Genomic DNA, 19,448 nt, shown 5'->3' with positions numbered 1-19,448 from the left:
ATAATAGGGAAAGTATTTTGCATCAGTTTAACAACTTTTCACAATGTATTGGGTGCAGTTTCCTTAGGTTTTCCACTTGCTGTGATATTAATATCTTGGATTATGTATGCTGCTGGAACTTGTATAAAGATAAAGAAATTACAGTGCTCCTAAAATTCAATATTTATAGTGAAGCGAATGGTTACTATACGTAATACTTGACTACTTTGCCTCCATTGTCTGTGTTATGTGGCTTAGTAGCAGCACTTGGAGGAAAATGACAATGGATACAAAAGTTGCTCATGACACAGGTCAGTTTAAATAAGGTATTATTATTGTTATATTTGCTGAAGATGACGCTTGTGCTCCAGTGTATCTGTGAGACTGCATTTATTGTTTTCTGATAATTGCTAAGCGCCTTTTTAGCATAAAGAACTCCTCTCTTTGTTATAGGAAAAATAACTCATTATTCAAGCATGAAACCTTACATTTCACCCTCGAAAAAATGAGAACAGCAAAGTTGTGATCTGAGATGATGTTAAAGACCTGTAATTAAAAATCATACCATACTTGTCAGCATTAGCATATAACCTATTCTTGAGTAAAAAAGTATCTTTTTTTTGGGGGGGGGGGGGGGAATGCTGCTCTTACTGCCTAGGCAAAGAAGTCTGTGGCTACCAAGTGCATTTTGGTTGTTTAAAATGACTTGCGACTGCAGAGAGCCTACTGTAATAAATTCATAAATCTACAACAGGAGCACCAAGCCTAAAGGGTAAAGAGTCCAAAATGCTTTTAATGGTTTTTAGTAACATCATATAAAACATCCAGCATCTTTTAGAGGCCCACAACACACACCCGCTCATCATGACTCACTGAACTTTAACCAAGCTTAGGCCAGCCATGGACTGTTCGAATCTCTGCCGGTTCAGCAAGAAACCGGTCCAGTTGCGAACTGTTAATGGGGAGGCTGAATGTACCAAGTTGATCGATCGATCAACTTTGTTACAACTAGCTTGCTGGATTCTGTTGCAATTATCGGCGGAGACGGTTTCCAAGAGAAGACAATTGCATGGCAGGAGGGATTCCCCTGTCAACCCATGGTTGTAGGAAAGAAATTTGCTTTGTGCATCGCCAGCCTTAGGCAGATTCCGTAACCAGGCTCTGTACGATTAGATGGATATGGAAAAGATCCTTGTTTTTATGTGAGCAGCCTACCTTGAGCCAATGAGCTTATTGAGTGCATCTTTCATTACTCTGAACAAATAAGGCTTGGTTCACACCTATAGGTGCGACAAAGCACATGCTTGTTTCCGCGTGTTGAAATCAATGGGCTGCCGTACATGCAAGAAACATGGAAGAGAAGTCACTGACTCTTCCAAAAATGCATCACAACTGTTTGCAGATGCATGGGGGTGCCATTAACAACTAATTGGACCACCGTGTGTCTGTTAAAGGACAGCATGTTTCTGTGCATGTCAAGAAAGTGTGTGATTTTGAATGTGTTCCCAACACATAGATGTAAACCTAGGCAAAGTGTTTAAAACGCCAGTGCCACTTGGATATGTGTTTATGCTTTCTTATAATTAAGAGGGTCAGCATAAATAAAAACGGCTTAGTCAATACAGGTTCCACTTTTTGTGTATGCACAGCAGCTACAAACTTTACATGGAAACAAGATTTTTAAATCATTTAACAGTTTGTTGAGATTTACATTTTTGTAATGTATTTCACATTTATTTCTATGAAAAAAACATTGTAATTCATGTAAAGCCAACCCTTTTTTGGTTTTATTTTGTAGTTTGTTTTTATCTGAGAGATTTCGCTTCACTTCCTGTTCTGGTGACAGTTCTAAAATTCTGCATTGCCATAAATTTTGGTTTTGGGGACTATGGTCACCAGGACAATTAGAGAGAATAATTCTTCCCAGTGGAAACTCAAATAGCAATATAATAGATTGTAACACTTATTCTATCCCAGTGGTCTCTAAACTGCAGCTTGTGGGCCAGGTGTGGCCCTTTGCTTGCCTTTTATCCGGCCCTTGTGGCACTATTCCCCCCCCCCCCTCATTCACAAAGCACTATTCTTCCTGCTAACGCCAATGACGGGGCACTATTCCATCCACTGACACCAGTCGTCAGTTGCTTGAGGGGGGATCTGATTACATTGTACAAAAATATTAAAGGTGACTTTAGTAACTGTAATAAACTGTTTACTCTAAGGTCCCTGCGGAGGAAACATTGGCAAGATTTGACGTTCGAAGAAAGGAGATTTAACCTTAGATTACAGAAAGGGTTCCTTAGTGTTAGAGCGGTGAAAATGTAGAACTTCCTCCCACAGAAATGATACTAGCTGACAGTGTGGAGAGCGTAAACATTATTCTCTTTTGTTCATTGACGGACACAGTGACATATCTGTTGGGAATTGTTTCTGGCTGTGTTTGTTTACCACCCTTCATGCTGATACTGCTTTGGACGTCCCATTGGACTAATGAAGATATGTCGCTATGTTCGTCAATGAACATCAGAGAAAAGGATTTTTAGGTAAGACAAAAATGCAGTTTTTGATTCTTTTTATACAGCGCTATGGGAAATGTTGGAGAAAAAAAATCACATACACATGTAAACTATGCAAGAAAGGCACCCTCACTGGCCCATTTTAGAACTAATCTACGGGTATTCCACTTGTGCCTTTTATTTCTCCCACTGACACCAACGATGGGACACTATACCTTCCACTGACATCAACAATGGGGCACTAGTTCTCCCACAACAATAGGGCATTATTTCTCACATGAATATCAACAATTACCACTATTCCTCTCACCAATACCAGTGAAGGCTCACTATTCCTCCTCCTACTGACCACAAACGTGACGTAATATTTTTTACTCCTACTGTAAACCAAGTCTGAGGCATGGTTTACTTCCACTAACGCTGGTGAATTTTCTACTCCCACTGGCCACATTCCGGTGTACGTGTGTGTGTGTCTGTGTGTGTGTATATATGTGTATATATATATATATATATATATATATATATATATATATATATATACCCCCCTCGCCGCCGCCTTTACCAGGCTCTCCTGTGCGATTGGGGAGTTCGCTAAAAACGCGACTGGTAGCATCCGGTTCCTGGAACACAGTGAGAAGCACTGATGTTGTTCCTCCCACTGTGTGATCACAGAAACCAGAAGTGACGAAGATTTTGTCACTTTGTTTCAGTCTCCTGTAAAGAAGCCATTAGCAGCTTGAATAAGTATCTGAACAAGCCAAACTTGGTTTGATCAGATGCTTTCAGGGCAGAGGAGCGCTATGGGGTCTCGTAGACCCCAGATCTTTCCATAAAAAGGACCTGTCATGGCCCATGCTATCACAAGGGATGTTGTTCATCCTTTCTCATAGCAATAAAAGAGATGTACAAAAAATGTAAAATAAAATAAAAAAAATTCCAATGCAGTACCCCCGTGCTCACGTGCAAATGGAACCATGCTTGTAGGTCCCGCACACATATAAACACTGATCACACCACACGTGAGGTGTTGCTGTGAACGTCAGCGCGAGTGAAATTATTTTATCACCAGACCACTTCTGTAACTCTAAACTAGTAACCTGTAAAGACGTTTAACCACTCTAGTACTGCTCTATAGCCAAAAACCGGCTACGGCGTTGTACTATAGTTCTGGGTGGGCGTCCATAGATGCATCGGGCATGCTCTGTGACTGCTGTGTCCCTTGGACACAGATGTTTACAGATCGGGGTAAAGGGCCAATCACAGCTGCCCTTTACCATATAATCAGCTGTGTCTAATCACACGTAAACAGTCTTGCCGATTTATCGGCAGTCCTTTCCTTATGCTCTGTGTCTGTGTGGGGAAAAGAGTGCCGATAGCCGGCAAGGAGGCTATCGGCACACTGTTTACACTGATAATCAGGGCAGCCTCATCTGTGCCCATCAGTACAGCCTCATCAGCGCATATCAGTGAAGAAAAAAAAAAATTACTTATTTGCAAAATTTTCTAATCGAAACCAAGGAAAATGTTGTGGTTTTTTTCTTTTCTTTTCAAAATTTTTAGCCTTTTTTTGTTTAGCAGAAAAAAAACATGATTATATATCGCCAAAAGAAAGCTCTGTCTGTCTCAAAAAAATTATAAAAATGTCATATGGGTACAGGGTTGCATGACCACTCATTTGTTGTTCAAAATGTGACAGCGCTGAACCCTGAAAATTGGCCTGGGCAGGAACTGGATGAAAGTGTCCAGCATTTAAGTGTTTATAACATTGCCTATGGAGATTTTTAGGAACCGTAGTTTTACACTGTTCCACGAGCAGACGCAATTTTAAAGTGTGCCATGTTTGGTATCTGTTCACTTGGTGTAAGATCATCTTTTATACTACACCAAACAGTTTAGTATTATATAGTGTTTTTTTGCTATAAAATTTGCATTTGAAAAACCACCACGCAAATATTGTGTGATATAAAAATATGTAACTCTCAGCATTTTTATTCTCAAGGCCCTTGCTTAAAGCGGTTGTAAACTCGCCAACAATCGCATACTAGCTCATTATGGAATTCCTTAAAACTAAGCCCCGACATGGTCACCCGATCACTGCTGAGGGAGCTGTCATGTTCCCTCAGGGTCTCTTCCTGGTTCGGTGGCTCCGGCGCTGTGAGTGGCCGGAGCCGCGATGATGTCACTCCCGCGCATGCGTGCGCAAGTTACTTTCTGGCAAGGAACCGTCAAAGAGCTCTGCAGGTCTGCCGGACCTTCAGAGCGCATGCGCCGCTGGTTTCAGCGGCTGCATGCAGGATGAATATCTCCTAAACCTTGCAGGTTTAGGAGATATTAATTATACCTACAGGTAAGCCTTATAATAGGTTTACCTGTAGGTAAAAGGAAAAAGTGGAGTATACTACCACTTTAAAAAAAATATTTCTTCATGTAGGAGAGGAATGTCTCAGAATTGGCCCAGAAGTGGTTAATTTGTTACACTAAGTGCAGAGTTTTTATTTATAGTTCTGTTTTAAAAAGGCTATATAGGTCAGTGATGGCGAAACTTGGCACCCCAGGTGTTTTGGAACTACATTTCCCATGATGCTTAAGCACTCTGCAGTGTGGTTGAGCATCAGGAGAAATGTAGTTTCAAAACATCTAGGGTGCCAAGGTTCGTCATTACTGCTATAGGTTTTCTCTGTCAGATTGGAGGCAGATGTGAAACTAGTTAGCTCAGTCATATATGTCAGTTTTTCAGTGTTTCCCAGAGAAGTTATGTTACCAGAATTTGTTAGTTTGCACATATGAATTAATCTGTATCACTGGATCAGTAAATACATCAGTCTTCACTGGAAACTAGAAATTTAAAGCTGGCCATATCACTGATTCAATTGCACTTAAGGTTTGTGGCAATACAGCAGCTGCATCCAATCAAATCAGCCCCATTTCAGCATTCTGGCAGCCAGCTTTCAAAATACAATAGCCCACACTGCAGATTTATCCATCCATGCTGATTAGTTTGGATGGAAGTGATTTCTTTTGTTTAGCCCTGTGGGCTGAATGGGAAAAACCTTGACATTTATGACCAGTTTTAATCTTGCATAGTTAGGTTGAAAAAAGACACAAGTCCATCTGGCTCAACCAATAAAAAACAAAAAACAGTAAAGAAAACCCAACCATACAATCCCATATACACAATCCTACACCCGCAGTTGATCCAGAGGAAGGTGAAAAAATCTGATGGAAGTGCCAATATCTGAAGTTGAAGGAAGGAACCTGTCAGGAGAAGCTATGAGAGCTGCCATTTTTTTTTTTTTTGGAGGTGCAATATCCAGATTTTGAGCTTTAGCTTTTATATAATCCCCTAGTGAGTCGCTGACCTGAAGCAAGTATGTGCTTCAGTGATGTTTCCTTGTATTGCACCATATCACACGTGAATTAAGAGCAATGTGTTCGAATATTTGCCTATCCATAAAATATCTTCATTTTAATAAAAAAACATTTTCACAATAGATCTTTATTAAAAGTAAGTAAAAATATTATCATTTTAATAAAATTAGGAGAATTCACATCCGGAATGAAACAAAGAAAACTTGGTTTTCGTTTCTGAATAGATTGTGCATCAATTTTACTTCTGTGCTAAACATTTTTGCTTATAGAGAATCTCATTTTGCTAGGTTTTTGAAAACCTACAGTACCTAGACATAGCAGCTCAAAAAAAGAGACATGACCATTAGCACAGAAGTAAATTGATGCACAGTCTTTTTTCTTGGCCCATTCTGGGCAGAATGACAGTGCAACCAGATATCTCACCTCCAGCAAGGTATACTCACTGATCCATGCCACCTTGCCACCTCCCTGCTGTTAGGAGTCCACCCAAGGTAACTGGCCACTCAGGCCTGAGCAGTGGTACAGGCCTAGGAGAGGTTACATGTTCACCAATACCTGAAAGCCCACTCTGTTGGAGCAAAGAAGCACATATGGATAAGAGTATACACTTATACTCTGGGGCTAACAGGTTACTATTTAACCATGATTTCACCATGTTTTAACCATGAATGTCCAAGTACCAAAAAACTTAGGGCTGTCAACAGTTTAAAAAATACACTTACTATGAATTTCCATCATTTCGGTAGTGTTCTCTTGTACCCTTTTTCATTATTTTTTTTGTTTCTTGCAAAAATTAACTATAAATAAAAATATGTATGTATATTTCTTTTTGAACTTGTACATTAGGTATCTTGGAATTCTTCCATCATCAGCTGAAAGACATAGTAGAATATGCTGAACTGAAGACTGTGTGCTTCCAGAATCTGAGGGAAGTAGGCAATACTCTGCTCTTCTGTCTTCTTATTGAACAAAGTTTGGTATGTATATTATTCCATGACACCTAGTTGGATATTGTATAGTTTCTTGTCCTAGTGCAATTGGTATATACAGGTGCATCTTAAAAAATGTAAATATTAATTTATTTCAATCATTTAAATCAAAAACGTGAAACTCATATATGTTGTATAGATGTGTTACACACAGAGTGATATATTTCTAGCATTTCTTTTTACCTTAAAAAAAAAAAAAAAAGTAAGGGCAGAGATACTGTAGAAACTCTTTTTTGCACCCCTTTGAAATAACAGATTGGATCCAGAGTTTTGGGATGACTCAGATCCATACTGGCATAAACCCCAACAGAGGGTTTCCTCTCTGAGAAATAGGGATGCCCCTTCATTGTTAAGAGGGCTTCTGGGTAGGCTTGGTGGACCTAGAAGTCCAGGGCTTGTGACGAAATGGAGTGTTAAGCTTTGGTTTAAGGTTGATGTCTGGCGAGAGTGAAAATATCTCTTTAGCTGAGCAGAAGTAGGAGACTTGGGCTTCTCAGTGATGAGGGACACTCTAGAGACTTCGAAGATTACATTCTTTGGAGCGTCAACACAAGCAGTAAGGCCCTGTTAATTATTATTGTTATTTAGGTGTGGTGTGTTTAAAGAAGAAAAAAAAAAACCTCCTTCATGGATCTTTGACACGCTTTTATCAAAATGCATGTAAGAGGGAACATTACGTAGGAACTGAAATAGCAGGATCCACTACCGTAATAGCAATTTTTAATAATATCCTTTTCCATAGGGTAAATCTCCCCAGAAAGCTTGGGAGGAGTGAATACCCTCTCAGGGTTGAGCCTGTCTTCATAAAGTGCACAGTCTGTGCTTGTATGGAAAAAAGTCTTTCTTAGCCATCCCCTTAGTGCCCATAAGGGCTTGCTTTGGTTGTGAAGAGTCAGGTGCTGTTAGGCAAAGATTAGTGCAAACCACAACAAAATAACGCTGACTCTAACTTTAGTATGAGGCTAGGAAGACTAAAGGATGTGTAGCTTTTCTGGCCTCTGAAAACGAAAAGTTCTAGAAGTACCAAAAATTTACCAAAGAATTCAGACATGGTAACAGAAATATCTGCTTTTGCAAGGCCAGGTGGCGCAGGCCTGAGAGACAAGGCGAGGGGACTTAGACTTGGCTTCTCCACTGCATTTTGGCGCATTGGGCAGTACATGCTTTTCCATTGAAATCTGTCAGCCTCATCCCATGGGACCTCAGTGGTGGTCAGATCTGTTCCAGGTTGCCAGCGGTTTCCCTTTCTTCTAGGTGGTGCTAACCAGCACATTACAATATTGGGTATGCAGTGGGTCAGGTAAGCACAAGATATATCTGGTCAGCAGTATCAGTGACAATATCTTCTAACTTCTGCATAACACTGAGTTTCAGCACTTCCTCGTTTTTGATAGCCTCTGTATGTGAGGCCCAGAATTTTCTAGTAGGCATCTTTGGTGAAAAGAGTTCATTTCTTGGGCATTTTGTTTTTAAATCTTTTTACGGGGGGGGGGGGGGGGTTGCCTTATCAAAAGCCCGGAATGTATACCATCATAAAGGGAAACCCTGTTTTACCTTTTCTATGATCCTGAGCCTACTAGAGTTTCATGATTCACTAGTCACAATGAGGATACTCCCCAAAGGGGTCTTCATGGTCCTGGACCTATAGAAATTGACAACAGGGCTGGACCTGTATAGCACCCTGCAGGTAACTTCACATAGTGCACTTCTCGCCAACGTGAGTGCCTTACTGAGAATCATGTTCCCATATTAAACATCATGGGCCAGCTCACACAGTGGCTCTGGGTACGCTCTCTAAGGTACACACTGATGCTTACTGATCCAGAAACTGTTAGATACCCCAAAACAACAAGTAGTCAGTTCTTGATAGAAGTGTCAGAAGAAAGAAATTAAGGATTTAAAAAGAAAAATACTTCTTCAGAGGGGAGCGGATCCATCATCCAAGGACACGAATGAAAAACTGGAGTAAAATTGCTGCAGGACAATATTTGCAGGCACCCAAAATATATATATATATATATATATATATATATATATATATATATATAGGAAAATAATTATTAGAACCCCTGTAGATTTTGTAAGTTTACCCACTTACTAAGAAATGAAGGGTCTAAAATTTTTATCATAGGTGACAGAATACCATCCAAAAATCCAGAAAAATCACGATACAAATGTTATAAATTGAGTTGCAGTTCAGTGAGTGAAATAATTATTTGATCCCCAAGCAAAACATGGCTTAGTTCTTGGTTGAGAAATTCTTGTTGGCACGCACAGAGGTAAGATGTTTCTTGTAGTTTGTGACCAGGTCTGCACACATCTTAGGGGGGATTTTGGTCCACTCTTCTTTACATATCTTCTCTAAATCCTTAAGGTTTCTTGGCTGTAGCTTGGCAACTCGAAGTTTCAGCTCCCTCCATAAATTTTCTATAGGATTAAGGTCTGGAGACTGGCAAGGCCACTCCATGACCTTAATGTGCTTTTTCTTGAGCCAATCCTTTGTTGCCTTTGTGGTATGTTTTGGCTCATTGTCATGCTAGAAGACCTAATAACGACCCATCTTCAGTGTTCGGGGGAAGAAGGTTCTCATCCAAGATTTTACAATACAGGGCCCCTGTCCATTGGCCTCTCAATGCAGCAAAGTCAGCCTGTACCTTTTAGAAGAGAAACGGCCCCAAAGCATAAGGTTTCTACCTCCGTGCTTGATAGTAGGGATGGTTGTAGGGATATTGTTCTTAGGGTCATAGTCAGCATTTTTCTTCCTTCAAACATGGAGTCGAGTTAATGTCAAGCTCAATTTTGGTCTCCTCGGACCACAGCACTTTCTCCTATTCCTACTCTGAATCATTTAGATGTTCAATAGCAAACTTCAGACGTGCTTGAACATGTGCCTTCTTGAGGAGGGTGGACCTTGCTGGCGCTGCAGGATTTCAAAGGCAGAGTATTGCGTTACCAATGTTTGTTTGGTGACTGTGATCCCAACTGTCTTGAGATTATTCACAAGCTCCTTCCGTGTAGTGATGGGCTAATCCCCTAACTTTTTTCATGATCACCCTTACCTCATGAGGTAAAAATCTTGCATAGACAGAGGGCGATTGATTGTCATTTTGTATTTCTTCCTTTCACTCCAACAGCTGTCTCCTTCTCACCAAGCTTTTTGCTGATGGTCTTGTAGCCCATTCCAGTCTTGTTCCTGATGTTCTTTAACAGCTCTTTGGTCTTGCCCATGATGGTGTGTTTGAATGGAAGAAAGAGATTCTGTATACAGGTGTCTTTTATACACATAACGAGTTGTCCTTAGGAGCACCTTCTTAAATTGATAGGACTAATCTGTTTACCACATGAGCACATACTGTAGCCAGTTTGTGGGAGTGAGAATTATTGTTGGTAGGGGATCAATTTTGGTTGATATTCTGTCTCTATCATTGAAAATACACCCATGATAAAAATTATAGACCCTTCATTTCTCTGTACAAAATCTGCAGGGGATCAAATATTTTCCCCACTGTATATACGGTGCCTTGCGAAAGTATTGAGCCCCCTTGCACTTTTCGACCTTTTGCCACGTTTCAGGCTTCAAACATAAAGATATAAAACTGTAATTTTTTGTGAAGAATCAACAACAAGTGGGACACAATCATGAAGTGGAATGAAATTTATTGGATATTGCAAACTTTTTTAACAAATAAAAAAACTGAAAAATTGGGTGTGCAAAATTATTCAGCCCCCTTAAGTTAATACTTTGTAGCGCCACCTTTTGCTGCGATTACAGCTGTAAGTCGCTTGGGGTATGTCTCTATCAGTTTTGCACATCGAGAGACTGAAATTTTTGCCCATTTCTACTTGCAAAACAGCTCGAGCTCAGTGAGGTTGGATGGAGAGCGTTTGTGAACAGCAGTTTTCAGTTCTTTCCACAGATTCTCGATTGGATTCAGGTCTGGACTTTGACTTGGCCATTCTAACACCTGAATATGTTTATTTGTGAACCATTCCATTGTAGATTTTGCTTTATGTTTTGGATCATTGTCTTGTTGGAAGACAAATCTCCGTCCCGGTCTCAGGTCTTTTGCAGACTCCTTCAGGTTTTCTTCCAAAATGGCCCTGTATTTGGCTCCATCCGTCTTCCCATCAATTTGAACCATCTTCCCTGTCCCTGCTGAAGAAAAGCAGGCCCAAACCATGATGCTGCCACCACCATGTTTGACAGTGGGGATGGTGTGTTCAGGGTGATGAGCTGTGTTGCTTTCACGCCAAACATAACGTTTTGCATTGTTGCCAAAAAGTTCGATTTTGGTTTCATCTGACCAGAGCACCTTCTTCCACATGTTTGGTGTGTCTCCCAGGTGGCTTGTTGCAAACTTTAAACAACACTTTTTATGGATATCTTTAAGAAATGGCTTTCTTCTTGCCACTCTTCCATAAAGGCCTGATTTGTGCAGTATACGACTGATTGTTGTCCTATGGACAGAGTCTCTCACCTCAGCTTTAGATCTCTGCAGTTCATCCAGAGTGATCATGGGCCTGTTGGCTGCATCTCTGATCAGTCTTCTCCTTGTATGAGCTGAAAGTTTAGAGGGACGGCCAGGTCTTCGTAAATTTGCAGTGGTCTAATACTCCCATTTCAATATTATCGCTTGCACAGTGCTCCCTGGGATGTTTAAAGCTTGGGAAATCTCTTTGTATTCAAATCCGGCTTTAAACTTCTCCACAACAGTATCTCGGACCTGCCTGGTGTGTTCCTTGTTTTTCATGATGCTCTCTGCGCTTTAAATGGACCTCTGAGACTATCACAGTGCAGGTGCATTTATACGGAGACTTGATTACACACAGGTGGATTCTATTTATCATCATTAGTCATTTAGGCTGGCCATACACTATACAATTTTCTTGTTCAACTTTCCTTTAGATTTACAAAAACCATGTAATATAGGGTCAAACCTAAACACTTTCAATTTGTATGCAGTCAGGCAGGCCCTTGCACTACATAGTTTAAGGTAAATCTAAAGGAAATGGAATAAGAAAATTGTATAGTGTATGGCCAGCCTTAGGTCAACATTGGATCATTCAGAGATCCTCACTGAACTTCTGGAGAGAGTTTGCTGCACTGAAAGTAAAGGGGCTGAATAATTTTGCACGCCCAATTTTTCACTTTTTTTTTTTTTTGTTAAAGTTTGAAATATCCAATAAATTTCATTCCACTTCATGATTGTGTCCCACTTGTTGTTGATCCTTCACAAAAAATTACAGATTTATATCTTTATGTTTGAAGCCTGAAATGTGGCAAAAGGTCAAAAAGTTAAAGGGGGCTGAATGCTTTCGCAAGGCACTGTATGTATTACTTTCATTCGAATTTTCTTTGTTTCACCTGGTGATCCAGCTAGTAACACACTTCATGTCTTAGGATATTTGCATTCTGGATGAAGTAGTAAAGCAGACGCCTTTGGACAGCAGTATTGTCAGCCTGGGGAAAGGGTAATGTTACACTAGCAGATATAGATTGACTTGACTAATATATAAAGCTGAACTCCAGCAAACACTTTGTGCAAGCATTTTTTCCTTTGGAGATCAAGGCATTACATAAATAAAAGCTGGCTATTGTAAGCACCCCTGTTAGTGTTCTACAACTACTACTTTGTCTGGACAGCTTGGTCTGGTAATAGAAGTTAAAAAAAAGAAGACTAATTGGCTGGATCACAGACACCACATCTAACAATTGCAAGCTGCAAATTAATATTTTTTTTTGTTTTTAATGCTACTTTAAGTAATGACATAGATATTGCCAAATAATCAAGTGTAAGTGTAAGAGGGTTCATTTTTAAGCAGCAGCTGGTTGAAATCATCTTGGTGATTATATTAACTCTTTGGATATAGAGATGAGTTATTCAGCTATTGCAGGTCTTCATAATTGTGCCTATATTAGCCCTGGCTTCACTATTCTCTGTTGATCTCTCGGGTGTTTGCATGAGAGTGATGTATTAGTGCATGTCCTTGTAAGGGTTTCTGTGTGATACAGGGGACACTATAAAATGGGACTGGACTTCTTTGGAGATTGTTGTGCGTTTGCTGAATTGTACCAGTTCAATAACAATCATTCTAGGGAAATACAGGAGATTTTATGATTAATGCGCTGAGGGGTCCGACAAAATGACTGGCTAATCACATGCTTTTGAAAGCTCGATGTATCATAGCAACAGTATTAGCCTAGTCATTGAAGTGCAGCAATTTGGCTTCATTTAACTAGAACATTAGACACTAATTGAAAGAAATGTTTCTTGTTTGCTGGCAGCAAGCAGCAGTATCACAGGAAAGAATAAAACAGAAGAAGATTGATATCACTGCAGTCAGCAAGTTATGAATTTGTATGCCTGTATCTCTTTTTCAAGATGTTTCTTATGTATGGCACATATTTCTTTCTCTAACTGTATGTTATTTAACCATTTAGTCACTAGAAGAAGTGTGTGACCTGCTTCATGCAGCACCTTTTCAAAACATTCTGCCCAGAGTCCATGTTAAAGGTGAGTGTATCCCTAGAGGTTGGTTTTATAGACCCTCAGACGAGGTTATTTTCACTTTTTTTTAATTGGCTCAGCAGGTTAGAATGAAGTGGTAACTGATGATCAGAAAACACACATGAACCATTGTTTTACATTTGACCACAGTAGTGGAAGCAGTAGAAAGGCTAAAGAAATGATTGTAGCTTATTAAGCATTTAGCATTTAATGTAATATGTTTGTACTAAAAAGGTACAATTTTCTAAAAATGATTGAAGACCCACGAACCCTGCCCATCACCCCCTTCTCCTCCCTTTGTTCCCCCCCCCCTTTTTTTCCCTCTTTCTTCTTTTTCCACTTTCTTTCTCATTCTCTCTGGGCTTCTGCCCATTCTCACCCTCGTGCTTTTCTTATTTGTCAGGGCCTTTAGACTTCGGTCATTTTCACAGACCTATGGCATGTGCTTGCGGGGTCATACTCTGAGCACTTGCTCTATAAAATAGACCTGTTTTTGGTTCATTCATTGATGTTCTGTGTAATCCTATGTTATTCACCTGATCCCCCTGCGCGGGTGACTTGTTGATCTGCATATGTGTATTTCTCAATAAAAATTTATTGTACCAGGAAAAAATAAATAAATAATGTGGTGCTTGTAGGTCCTTAGCTGTAGATGTAGATGCGTTTTAAAAAAACTTCAACAAGGTTTCTAGAGTTTATCTCATATGACCTGTCAAAATGATAGCCAGGACTTTCCATGTATCGCATAGCATGAGTGCAGTAGTTAGAAAGTATAATGGAGTAAATTAAATGCAACAGTTGTCGCACTTTATTTTTATTCATTTGTAGATCAAAGAGGTGACCTATTCACTTATTGACCCCCAGTGTAATTGAGCACATTTTCCCTAACCACTAAAGTATAGGGACATTTTTCCACTGACCACCATTGTAAAGGAATGCTACAGTTTGAATTGTCTGTGTTTCATTTCTGGCTATTACTAAAATAATTTTTAGTGTATAGTACAAGGGAAGTTAAGAAGCGATCCACTCTAGATGTCAAATGCATAAACACCACTTTTTTTTTTTTTAAGTACTGTGAGCTATAGATATAATAATTTTAGCAGGCAATCCTTAAGACCTGAACGATAATTCAAGGGCTAAAAAAAAGTTGAGCGAGCTTGGTCTGGATAGTGTCAATATTATTTTATATGTGGAGTGGGAAGAGGTCTGAGTAGAATGGTGTGTGTGAAGTGGAGGTGAGGGGAGGTCTACATAGCGGAAATAGAATGGTATGTGTGCGGGGTAGGGTGTCTGATATAGAGGGTGTCTAGATAGCTGAAATAGGAAAGGGTAGATGGGTATTTAGATAGCATATCTGAATAATGGAAATCAGGGGTGGGGAGATGCAGGAGGGGCACCTGCCTCAGATGCAATGTTTTTATGTGGGTGAGGGGCACTGCTGTGCTGCATTCTCGTCATTGAGTTCACGTCTGGCTAATTGCTTCCACTTCTGGCTGCTTGCTGCATGTGTGCTCCACCTGTGTGTGCTCCAGCTTAGCTCTGTGTCTCGATCATGGCATCAGACAACAAGGGATGAAACAGGGAAGACACCTGCCAATGTGCTTAGCCTTTATGTTTAAGGGGGGGGGGGGGGTGCTGTGCGTCTATATGTATGAGTGGGGATGGGAATAGGTGTGTGTATGTATGAGTGGGGATGGGAATAGGTGTGTGTGTGTGTGTGTGTGTATATACAGGATGTGATGGGAGGGGCTTTGTGTGCACAGGTTGGGGAAGGCGGTGTATGGCTTGGTAGTGAAGTTGTGTGAGTACAGGTGGAGATTTTGTACAGGTGGAGATTGTGTGTGTACAGCAGTGGTCCCCAACTCCGGTCCTCGGGGCCCACTAACAGGCCAGGTTTGCAAGATAACTAAATTACAACACAGGTGATCACATTTGCTGCTCAGTGATTGCAGTATTCTAGTCTGCATCTCCCTAAGGTTATACTTAAAATTTGGCCTGTTAGTGGGCCCCGAGGACCGGAGTTGAGGACCACTGGTGTACAGGATGAGATGGGAGGGGCTCTGTGTACAGGTGGGGGCTGTGTGTATGTTTAGGTGTGGGTGGGGGGGGTTGTGTAAGTACAGATGTGGAGAACTGTGTACATATGGGAGAGCAGTAGAATTGTGTTTGTGCGTAGATGGAGTATGTCCGGATAACTGGAATAGACTGATATGTAGCTGAGATGGAGGATTTTTGGACAACAGGAATAAAATGGTGTACGTGGGGTAGAGGGGGATTGAGATGGGGAAATTGGAATGACCATAACATATTTATGTGTGTAGAGGGGGATTGAGCTAGGGGCGTCTGAATATCCGAAAAAAAAAATGGTATATACAGTATGTAGTGCAAAAGAGATTGAGATGGGGTTGTAGGTCTGTACAGTCAGGAATAGAATGGTTTGTGTGGGGCGGAGGGTTGGTGGTCTACACAGTTATGGTGTGGAGGTGTATGGAGATGAAAGATGTCTGGATAGTGTGGAATAAAGGCTCGCAAACACTAGAAGAAAATCGGCAAACGTTTTCGTCCAAAGAATGTACGATTTTCGTATAGTGTGTACAGAACTTTCTACAGACGATTCAGAATTTTCGTACGAACATTCTTGAAGGGACAAACTCCAAAATTTTTCTCATACGGTAAAAAACTGTTTTCGTTTAATGTGTACCGTTTTTGTACAATTTTTGCACAAGAAAAATTAGAAAAGAAAGACTGCGCATTATCAGAAACAAACAACAAAAAAAGCCTTTGTTGTATGAGAATTTTCGTACGAATTTTCGTAAGAAAATTCTTTCATCGGTTATGATTTGCCGTGAAACAACGAGGAAAATCGGACAATCGTTTGCCCGATTTTCTTGTAGTGTGTACCCCACTTTAGCTATATGTACACACACATTTATAGCTGATATTGCTAAGCAGAAATCTAACCTTATGAACACTAAGTCAACAATGTTATGAACATTTGAGAAGAATCTGTTACAAGGAAACATTTAACTAATTTTAATTTACAGGTTTGTAAACTGGTGTTTTATAACACTTTCTTTTTAGTTATTTTCAGAACATTTAATCTACAAATGTACATTACAGGGCACATCCATGACATTGTATTTAGAAAACTATGCTTTAATTCGTTTTCACACTGTTAAGACTTTTTCTGTGCTAGCAGAGCCTATTTTTAGCATAACCTGAATGGATGAGATTTCAGAGGCTGGCTTTTGCATAGGTCTCTCCCTGCTAGCTGCAAATTAAATATATGTATATATATATAATATCTGTGGGGTCTATTTACTAAAACCGGTGCACACAGACTCTGTTGCAGCTGCGCATGATAGCCAATCAGCTTCTAACTTCAGCTTGGTCAATTAAAGTGATTGTACAGTCTAGTTTTACCTACCACCTTTGTGCAGTTGGTTTTGCACAGAGTGGCTCAGATTCTCCTCTTCTCAAGTACCTCTTCTGTGCTCCCCGTCCCTCCCTCCTTTTGAGTGCCACCACTGAAATCAGCTTGCTATGGGGGCACCCAAGCTGTGTCACAGCTCCCTGTGTCCATTCAGACACGTAGCTGTGACCCAGCCCGCCCCGCCCCCTCTCTCTCCTGTTAGGCTGACTGACTCACAATTTCAAACCAGAGTTCAGTGTGAACGAGGGCTTAAATGAGGAAGCTGATTTGTTTCTGTGCACAGCTGCTCCAAATTTTGCATGCTCCAGTTTTAGTACATAAACCCCCCCTCCCCTGTGTGTAGCATTTGATATTTTCTGTGGTAAAAAGAAATGAAAAACCAAAACAATTGGTGTATTTTAGTGTACAATAAGTATATAAAAAGCTCTAGATTCCCTTTGACATATATGTATATGCTTTGATTTCCAGAGGGAGAACGTCTGGAGGCAAAAATGAAAAGACTGGAATCAAAGTATGCTCCACTCCACCTGGTACCACTCATAGAAAGATTAGGGACTCCTCAGGTATTTCCTCAGTGACTGCAAACCTAAAATATTCAAATTGGATGATTGTTTTAAATGGGTGGTAAAATAGCGATTCAAACATTTAGTCATTACTATTCTTGTGCATATTAGAATGCTAGTTAGTTATACATATTAGAATGCTAGTTTTCATATTGGCCTTTTTTTCACAGCAAATTGCCATAGCAAGAGAAGGCGACTTACTGACCAAAGAACGTCTCTGCTGCGGCCTGTCAATGTTTGAAGTTATTCTTACCCGAATCCGTGGTTATCTCGATGATCCTATCTGGCGTGGCCCCCTTCCCAGCAATGGTGTGATGCATGTAGATGAGTGTGTAGAATTTCATAGACTCTGGAGTGCTATGCAATTCGTCTACTGCATACCTGTGGGTACTCATGAATTCACTGTGGAGTAAGTATACTGTGTCACATCAAGCATTATCAGACAGGCCTATTTTGTAATATCAAATGTGATTCATTTAAACATTTGTGGAGCTCACTGCAGCTAAATTATTTAGTAAATATTTTGTGCGAGGTAACCATGTAGCTATATAGTGTCTTTCCTTGAATGACCAGACTCCAAATCATTTCTAGTTCAGTTGCATGATAATGATGCATTTGAGCACGTGGTCAGTCATTGTTCTATTCATGTTCTTCGTGTGTTGCCAATGACGTATTCATCCTCTAGAAGAATAATGGATCTGTCACTTCAAAATGCTCAATCCCTCTAATGTGTACAAGTGTTAGAAAAGATTGCTAGATGTTTGATAAATTGTCGTTTGAGCCTCCAGCATTGACATGTATTACATTCATTTTTATAGTCCTCCCATGTGCAAATTTAATTTGTAGTCTTCTTTGGTAAGTATATAAACATAAAATGTGGTAATATTTCATATCTCTTTTATAATAGGCAGTGTTTTGGTGATGGACTTCACTGGGCCGGCTGTATGATCATTGTCCTTTTGGGTCAGCACCGTCGCTTTGATGTTATGGACTTCTGTTATCATCTTCTGAAAGTACAGAAACATGATGGCAAGGATGAGATTATCAAAAATGTGGTATGTAAATAACAAAGTTTCTGGATACAATATGCTCTCTTGTTTGTTCTCTTTTGTACCAGAATTTTTTGCTTTGGTAAAAAATAAAATAGTTGTAAAAAAATGTTTATGCTTATGGCATGCAGAATTACACGTCACGTTTTTAATTGTTGTCTTCATCTGTCTTTTACAGCCCTTGAAGAAAATGGTAGAGCGCATACGTAAATTCCAGATGCTGAACGATGAGATAATTTTCATCTTGGACAAGTACTTGAAGTCAGGAGATGGAGAAAATACACCGGTAGAACATGTGCGCTGCTTTCAGCCTCCCATACACCAATCACTAGCCAGCAACTAAGGCTCCTCCTACTGTACTATTTCTATTGCCACACTGTATGTTGACTCCTTATACTGTATTTTGCTGGTAGAGAATGAAAAATAAGGCAGGAAAATCCTAACAGTAGTTAACGAATTGCAATGAATTCTGTAAAAATGCTAAATCGGTATATTTTTTGTTTTATTTACCACTGTTCATATGAATAGACCCAGCTGTCCTCATGCTGCAGATAAATGGGCAGGGTCTGTGTATGAAGACCAGCCTAAAGCAGATTCCACCCATTTGTCTGCAACTTGAGAATACTTGAGGGGGACCTTTCTTGGGAGCTGAGGCTCTAGAAAACTGTAAACAATGTATGTAGGGGTGCCACTGCAGGGGTAAGGGTTTTGTTTTTTAACAGATTGTACACCTATTTAACCTATAACAAACATGGCAAAAAAATAATAAAAAAACAATGCTGTATGCAAACTATTCTTTTTGTAGGCAGTCAGACAAACAGGATATTATGATCTTACAGGAGCCTGTTCTGTGTGCAACTTAAGTTATTTAGCCCATAAAAAAATTTACTGTGTATAACACTACCAGTCATTCTGATATTTTTTTTTCCATATTTTTCTTTGAAATAAGAAAACATAAAATTGTGCAGTTACAACATTCTTAAGATTTAAATTTTCCGGTTATATTTCAGAAATTTCAAAAAATGTAATCATGTAATCAAGATC

The 19,448-nt window shown here is 39.9% G+C and overlaps 1 protein-coding gene across 2 annotated transcripts in view; it reads left to right on the top strand.

Moving 5' to 3' along the window:
* The window catches only part of CYFIP1 (cytoplasmic FMR1 interacting protein 1), a 235,650-nt gene extending 216,813 nt beyond the window's left edge, over positions 1-18,837 (top strand). For both annotated transcript variants that reach the window (XM_082244824.1, XM_082244823.1), the window contains exons 26-31: positions 6,708-6,838; positions 13,293-13,365; positions 17,261-17,355; positions 17,526-17,764; positions 18,263-18,410; positions 18,583-18,837. In XM_082244824.1, coding sequence (XP_082100950.1) covers positions 6,708-6,838; positions 13,293-13,365; positions 17,261-17,355; positions 17,526-17,764; positions 18,263-18,410; positions 18,583-18,747 — 851 coding nt within the window. In that variant the 3' untranslated portion in view covers positions 18,748-18,837. The remainder of the gene's footprint in view (positions 1-6,707; positions 6,839-13,292; positions 13,366-17,260; positions 17,356-17,525; positions 17,765-18,262; positions 18,411-18,582) is intronic.
* Positions 18,838-19,448: the final 611 nt, after the last annotated feature.

Source organism: Pelophylax lessonae (assembly GCF_965119305.1).
Source record: "Pelophylax lessonae genome assembly, chromosome: 2".
NCBI lineage: Eukaryota > Metazoa > Chordata > Amphibia > Anura > Ranidae > Pelophylax > Pelophylax lessonae.
This window is presented reverse-complemented; position numbering and strand designations above follow the sequence as displayed.